The 7,617-nt window shown below is 45.6% G+C and overlaps 1 protein-coding gene and 1 long non-coding RNA gene across 2 annotated transcripts in view; one reads left to right on the forward strand and one right to left on the reverse strand.

Moving 5' to 3' along the window:
• KCNK5 (potassium two pore domain channel subfamily K member 5) overlaps positions 1-5,145 on the reverse strand; it is a 36,812-nt gene extending 31,667 nt beyond the window's left edge. Inside the window, exon 1 of the mRNA XM_076334377.1 lies at positions 4,960-5,145. Coding sequence (XP_076190492.1) covers positions 4,960-5,145 — 186 coding nt within the window. The remainder of the gene's footprint in view (positions 1-4,959) is intronic.
• On the forward strand, positions 5,052-6,124 carry LOC143158435 (uncharacterized). The gene is made up of 2 exons (XR_012994992.1): positions 5,052-5,119; positions 5,883-6,124. It is a non-coding gene; the product is annotated as an uncharacterized LOC143158435 (long non-coding RNA).
• Positions 6,125-7,617: the final 1,493 nt, after the last annotated feature.

A 7,617-nucleotide genomic window follows, 5' to 3' on the forward strand; every position in this document is an offset into this window, starting at 1 on the left:
GAAGAACACAGGGGAAGGGAAAGATTATGAAAAATACGCCCCTACTAACTTTACATTGGAAAACAAATCACTCTACAAAGCATAAGCAAAAGCCATAATCTCTTTATTGAATGTTGAACTCATGAAAAGCATTTAAAACCTAGCTCAAGTTTTTAAGAAAACTATAGCTTGCAAACTCTCTCATGAGTATTGCACATAAGATTTAAACCTTGAGTTACCAGCTTGGAAGTAAAGCATTGTGGGAAACAGTGCTCAGAATCAGAGCATATTTTAAAAGTTTTATTATGAAACTGACAAACTCCCAAGAATAAATAAAACTAGAAGCAAACTTCAGCATCCTCAAACACAAACCAAAATCCTGTAAATGCACCTGTCGGTATTTGTGAGTGGAGAAGACATCCTGGCTTTAAAAAACAGAGGGGAGAAACTACTATTAAGCCACTTAACTGTTACTTCCTTTAGCATAATCTTCCTGTGTGCCATGTATATACTAGCAGAAGCTCTCCTTAAAAGTCTTCTCAATGTTTGTTCACAGCACTGGGCTTTAAGTCTAAACATTTAGGTTTCTAAAGTTATCTCTCAGGCCAGTTTAGAGTCTTGTATGCTTTTCAAATAAAGACCTCAGTTACTGGTTCTCATACTCAGTATGTTTGTCTGCTTCTCCTAAATGGAGCCAACATTTCTCTTTTCATTTTATTGCTCTGTTTTGAAAGTAACCATTTTCACTCATCTTCAGATTCCTCCCTTTCTTTTCACCAGCCTTGATGTTTATCAATGGGAAGCATTTAATTTTTTGATGACTGTGGTGGGCCAGTAAAAGAGATTTCCCAGTAAATAAGATGTGGCCCAGTGTTGCAAACCTTTGCTCATGTGAATAATGACACGAGGGTCAAGAGGGCTCCTCCTTGCATGAATAGCTCCTTTATCGTTAAGCTGATGTTTCACAATCAGGATGGAGCAATAAAGAGTAAAAGTAAGGAACTGGAGAAGAGGGAAATGACTGAATTGCCTTACATTTGCTTCTGTCTCCAAAACTCATTCCTACTGCAGGGTAGGTGAAGGTGTCACTACTGTGGATCTCAGCCTTCTCCCTCTTCCTAGAGTCCCAGGACTTTGGGCCACAGCAGCAAGGCAAGGACAAGCCACAGACTTTTATCAACAGACAGAGGTGTTACACTACTTTTGAGATTCTACAATGCTGATAAATATGGCACAGTTATATCACTATTAAAAGTGTTTATTTTTGCAGATATTCCACAGCGTTATGAGACATTTCTATTCCAAGGTAATTGTACATAGCGAGGAGAGATTACACAGTTCCTTGTGCCAGTACATGGTTGTGGCTGAGTGTCTTTGGAGGCCTACATAAATTGTCATGTGAAGCATCTCAGCCACATTTTCATTTGAGCAATCGGCTTTACCCAGAAGAACATCGGCAGGCAACAACCAGCCTATACACTGTCCAGAGTGAGTCACCTTTAAAATCGGGGTCCACGCAGCATTACACCAAGAAGAGTTTAAATACTTTCTTTACCCCTTATAGTTATGATAAGTATTATGGTACTCACAATAATCAAAAGCAAATGGATTCTTCACATAAGAGACTTCAAAAAGCTGCTTTTAAACAAGTTTATTTTTAGGCATTTCTCAGTTAGGGTTGAGGAAAAAGGCTTTCTTTCTAGCATATCCCAAAATACTCAGCTTGCGAGTTTTCTGAAAGTGTGTTAAACACATTTTGATAAACATTTATTGCAGTGTATTTCTACTGTAATGTGTTGTGAAATTTTTACTATAGAATATAAACTTTAGACAGTATTTGACCTAATACAGCCCGCTTAATAATCACTTAAAATGTTGGTACAAAGATACCAGTCTGTATGTGAATTGAGAATCTGTGCTGATAACCTTCTTGTCTTTTTAAGTGGTTAAGATCACACTACAGATCTACCTTTGTAGCCATTCCACACAGTTTCCATTGCACTTACAGCTAACACACAGTTTCCATTGCACTTACAGCTAACATTAGGCTCAGATGAACACAAGAGCTAACCCAGGTGGGGAACAAGGGCAGCAGAGAGATCGGTCTCTGAATAAGTCAGTACTTGTCACCTTTCAGGCTGCTTCTGGAAACAAAATGGGTATTGTTAGTTCAACTTGAACATTTCTTGGCATCCTCGCATTTTACTAACAACCATTTAAAATTCTATAGTTGGTGATATTTGTTGAAGAACTTTATCCGGTGTGTTTTAAATGGGGATATTAAAAAGAGTATCAGTGAAGTAATAGCAAAGCTCAATGTGGCTCTGTAGAGTCACATGAGTGTCAGTGGGGTCCGCAAGCAGAGTCAGAGAAAAGGCTAAGATGAAGACGGAAGGCCTTTAAAAAAAAAAAAAAAAAAAAAAAGAGAAAAGAGCATAGAAATGAGTCAAATCATGCAAAATCCCAAGAACAAGTTCAGGGTATCCGTGTCAGAGGCTAGAGGAACAAAACAGAGGTAGGGATTAGTGAGGTGGGGGTGGAAATGCACGTTTTCAAATCAACAACATTCTGGATGTATTGTAAGAGAATAAATCTGGAGTTTTAATATGAAAACAGGATGATCAGGATTTGCTGAAAGAGAACAGATGTTAGTAATGTTTTAAAGATTCAGCAGAACTCAACAGAAGCAGCATGGATAGTGGTTGAGAAAGGACAACTATGAAGACTATTTCTGATATACTTTACAGCTTACTCAGGATGAAATCCTGATGTCCTTACAGGATTCCCCCCACCCCAGTTACCTTCAGCTAGGCTAGATTTCACCCTGCCATCCTCCTCTGTAAGAAATGCCACTCCTTCCCATCACTTCTCACATAGAAGTTGAATAAGAACAGGAACAAACCTACAAGTCTGGAAAAAAGCAGGCAGTGAAGTCTCCAGTTACCAGTAAGAGTAAGGTAAGACTTACATTTTAGCTAACCTGAGCTTAAGATGACAACAGAATACCTATGAGGGATCATCAGACCAACAAGACTGGACATGGAAAGTAAGGTATGATTGGAAGTAGTACAGAGGCAAAACTGAGATCACATGAATATATCACCAGGAGCTAACACACACTGAAGAGGGAAAGCCCTCCACATTGTACTGTGGAGAGATACTCAAACTAAATATTTTGATCTGGCTATAGTTCGCCTTACACTACTTTTTTTTTTTCTCCTCACTGCTTCTGCACCTATCCCCATTCTACAGTGTGCTCTATCATACAGTCCATTCTAATGAACTGCCCAGTAATTTTTTTGTTGTCATTTTGTATTTTAAGAAAAATCTTTCTGCCACCTCAGGATTAATTGTGATAAGGATCATGGGGGGGGGGGAACCAACAACTAATGATTCCCTCATACCAACATGAATTTCATCCTAAACTGAGCTAGAATCTAGATTCTGCATTATGTCTGCAGCAAGTTAAGCATGCCAGGCTTAATGCACGTCCCAGTCCAAATAAGGTTTTTTTCTTGAGGATGTTAAAACAGGTTGTTACCGTAAGTGTATGTCTCTTTAGTATTTCGGTATCAGGTTTAGGATATAAACTAGAGCAAGTTTCAGTAAGATTCCAGAACTGCAAAAGCATACTCAAAAAACGTAGCATGTCTCATTTTCCAACATCCCTTTATAGTTTCAAGCCTCCATGCACCCGTTCCACTGTATACCACAAAAACACATTTAAGAGTACTAAGATGGTAACAATAAGGACACTGCCACCAGAAAGCTCTGCTATCTGAAGCAGACAGAAAGCAGCCACCAACTGAAGAAAGAGAATTTAAACCACAAACTTTTAGGATCAAGAACCATATCCTCTTCTAAGCTTGTACAGTATCGATTACACCAATAGAACTAATGAGCCATTTTCCCTGTCATCTGTATTTTAGTAGACTTTTAGTGAATTTAAAAATAAAATAACAATAAAAAAAAATCCAAAACACAATGACCAGAAAATCTAGTCAATATAAACATTTCTGAAATAAAAGGCCCAAATGACTCATTCTCACCACTGGAGCCCCACATATCCGGGCAGACTATTTTTCATGGTTCACCATTGCTTGCCACCACGTTTTAATGGATACCACATCCATAAAAAGGCACTAACCAAGTTTATACCGCTCTGTGATTTAATACATGCTATTGATTAATAATTAGTTTTGAAGAGGCATTCTGCCAGATGAGCGCGATAGGATGATTATCAACTCCTTATGGCTTGGAAAGAAGTCGTTCTCCTAAAGTAAAAATAACAGCGCAAGAGTTGCAAGCATCCCTCCGTGCGAGCCATTCAGCCTTTTCCTCAGTTACCCCGACTGACCTCCGGGACCCGCACTCAGACCCCCAGACGCGTTTTCCTCACAAGGAGAGTATTCAGTACGAAAAAAAATAAGGAGAGGAGGGGAAGGAAATCAGACAAAACAGAAGAGGATCAAGACGCGTGGCTTCACCTTCCCTTCCTCATAACAACAACATCCATTGAGGCAGAAGAAACCACCCTGGGTGCTAAAACAAGAGCTGCATTCACGGCTGCTGGGTTCAGCAGCAGACTGGCTTGCGGGAGCACAACTCCGTGCGTGAACTCCTCCAGTCCCCAGGACCAGCCAGCTAAAACCGAAATCAACCCCGAGCTCCTTTACCACTTGGGGGTGAAAGAGAAGGAAACGCGGACCCATTTAATCACTCTGTCATTAAGAGCTCGAGGGACAGTTTTTAGGCACCGGGCTTTGTGAGGACGCGGCTACGGTCGGGTTTTCCCGGGGAGCCGACTGGCTTTCCAGCCCGGCAGCGCTCCTCCCTCCCTCCCGCCCAAAGGCGCGGTATTTTCCGCTCCGGGGCGACCGGCAGCACCTGCTGCTGCCGCCGCCCGCCACCATCGCCCGGCACCCCCCGGCCTCGGCCCCGGCCCCGCCACAGCCCCCGCCCCGGCGGCGCCCGCTGTACCTGCAGGATCTTGTCCAGTCCCTCTTGGCCCAGGCAAGGGAACTGCTTGAGCAGCTCCGTCTTCTGCCGCTTGTAGTCGTTGGTAGCCGAGCGCCAGTGCGGCTCCTCCAGCACCTCGAAGATCGCCGCCCCGATGGACAGGTAGAAGATGATGGCCGAGGTCAGCAAGGGGCCCCTGTCTACCATGGTGCCGGCGGGAGGGAGGGCGGGCAGAGCGCGGCGGGCGGGCCGGGGCGGCTGCCCCGCGCTGCGGCTGTGTGTGCCCGAAGCCGCCCTATCCTTCCCCTGACACCTCTGCCTTCCCCCGCCGTCCGCCGTGCCTCCTCTCCCGGCCTCTGCCGCGTTCCCCTAGAGCCTTCCACACTCTACTCTACTCTACTCCCCTCCCCTCCCCTCCCCTCCCACTCTATCCTCCTCCCTCCTTTCCTCCCTCCTCCGCTCCCCCCAGCTGCCTCCTTCCCCCGGTTTTCTCCCCTCCCTCCTCAGCAGCGATTTGAATTTGGTGCCCTCCCGCTTCCTCCCCCTACCCGCCCGCGCATGCGGGGCTGTCGCCGGGGGAAAAGCGGCGGGGCGCCTTGGGGTGCTCCCGGTCCCGCCGCGGGCTGGGCCGCCCCCGCGGCCCCGGTGAGGGGCGGCCGGTCCCCGCCGGGTGGGAGAGCGGCGGTTGAGTCTGGTCATCGCCATCGCCCGCCCGTGAGGGGCCGCCTGGGGGAAGGGGAGCGGGGCCGCGACCTCCCCTCTTCCCGCCCTGCCCGCGCGGCCGTTGGGAGCGGGTGTGGGCGCCGCTGAGGTGAGCCCGGCCCCGGGCGCCTTCCCCCTGAGCAGGGGTGGTCCCTGCGCCCAGGTCCGTATTTTTCCCTGAGTCAAGGGAAGAAGGGGTAACGTCCCACAGTTTTACTTTACTTTTTCCCTCGTGCTGCCAGATTCAGCGGAGTTTCTCGTTTTCAACACTGGAAGGCTGTGAAACGAGAGCTGATTTTCCTGGCTCCAGCAAAGCGCAGGGGGAAGGCGAGCAGGAGCTCTGAGGAGAAAAGAAAGGGGGCTGTCAGCAGGTTTCGCCCCTTCCCTGAGATGTTGTCCACACGTGTGCATTACAGATCCTTCACAGCAGGAACTGTAGCTCCCTTCATGCATTTTGAACGTTCAATAAATAAATGTTCCTCTATGCACCCGTGTGTGTGCCTGCAAGTTTGGGAGCGAGGGAGAGATCCCAGCTAGTGATTTTCCACAAGATGCTCAGAACCCTGTGTGGGCAGAAGCTCTCTTGAAGCTCACCATGTTCATGAAGCCCTTCCCGGGAGTGGCTTACAGCTGTGCACAAGTGCATGCTCCTCCATGTTCACACTTCAAGGCAGAAGGAAGGCAACCCAACTGATTTGAATGAATGAATGGGGCTGGAAATGAGGTTAAATGGGTCAGCGAAAGAGCAAGTCAGTGACAGGTTAGGGCGATGTGTAATGCACCATAGCAAAGGCCTCGTGGTGTGGACATGGTTCATCTTAGAAACACTTTGTGGGGATAACTTACTTTCTGCTTTCTACAGCCTACCCCACTCCCCCCCCCCCCCCCCCCGCAACAGGAAGAAAACACTCAAAAATACAGAGTTGTCCCTATCAACTGCATCAACACTAAGGATTTTGGGATGTATAGGTATGTCAGCTGGAGTCCATACACCAAAGGGCTGAGGTGAGCCAGCTGCAGTTTTTCATGCAGACACATTTGAAACGGGAGGAGGGAGAATGGAGCAGAATGGGAAAGAGGAAGGAAACAAGTAGAAAATACGCAACAGAGTATGAGAAAACAAAAAGGAGAGTATGTGGAAGGCAAAGGAACTGCCTGGGTTAGGAGGTATCCAGACACCTATCTGTAAAACTTTGAATCATGCCCAATGGATGCTCTTGTGAGACTGCCCACAGAAAATTACATGGCCCTTAAGCAGTCCTTCCTACTAACGTGTGTAGCGCTCAGTGAAAATACATCTGCAAGAGGTTCCTGGCAGCCTAAAAGCAGGACTAGAGAAACCACAAAATCCACAACCATGTTATGTGATCAGCATTGCTGTCTTTGCATGGGATTCCCCAGTTATGTAAAGGAAACATTAAGAAAAAAAAAGGATTGCCAAAAAGGCATTTATATGTGTTAGAGGAGAGATCAAATAGAAGGCATCATAATAAACATTTTCAAAATAACGAGTGCCATAGAGAAGCTATAGTAACCTTGGTGCTCTCACATCTTCTTCTGAGTCACCTGCAAATGGTTAGGTTATTCCAACAGCAGCATCAGTAGCCTGACACGTTATAGCAATATTACACTTGTGTGTTCCTGACCCTGAACATCTGTGCTTCGTAACTGGAAGGTATTTAATTAAATTTTGAAACTGTACTCTTCTCCATCTGTCTCTAAGTCTCTAAAGGCCCATTTATACCATTGAAACACTATCTTAAAGGCACAAGGAATGACACGAATGACCCTGAACCTACTGCAATTATAAAGCGCAGATGAGAGCAAAAACATTTTCAGGCATTTTATAGAAAGTTTGTTTGCAATTTTGATCGCACATTTCTACTTTCCATTCTAAACTCCCAATCACTGATTGCATAATTAGTGCTTTCAGTAACTGAGTCAGTGTTTAAAAACAAACAAACCTGTAAATCACAT

The sequence above is a fragment of the Aptenodytes patagonicus genome, chromosome 3 (assembly GCF_965638725.1).
Source record: "Aptenodytes patagonicus chromosome 3, bAptPat1.pri.cur, whole genome shotgun sequence".
NCBI classification, from domain to species: Eukaryota; Metazoa; Chordata; class Aves; order Sphenisciformes; family Spheniscidae; genus Aptenodytes; species Aptenodytes patagonicus.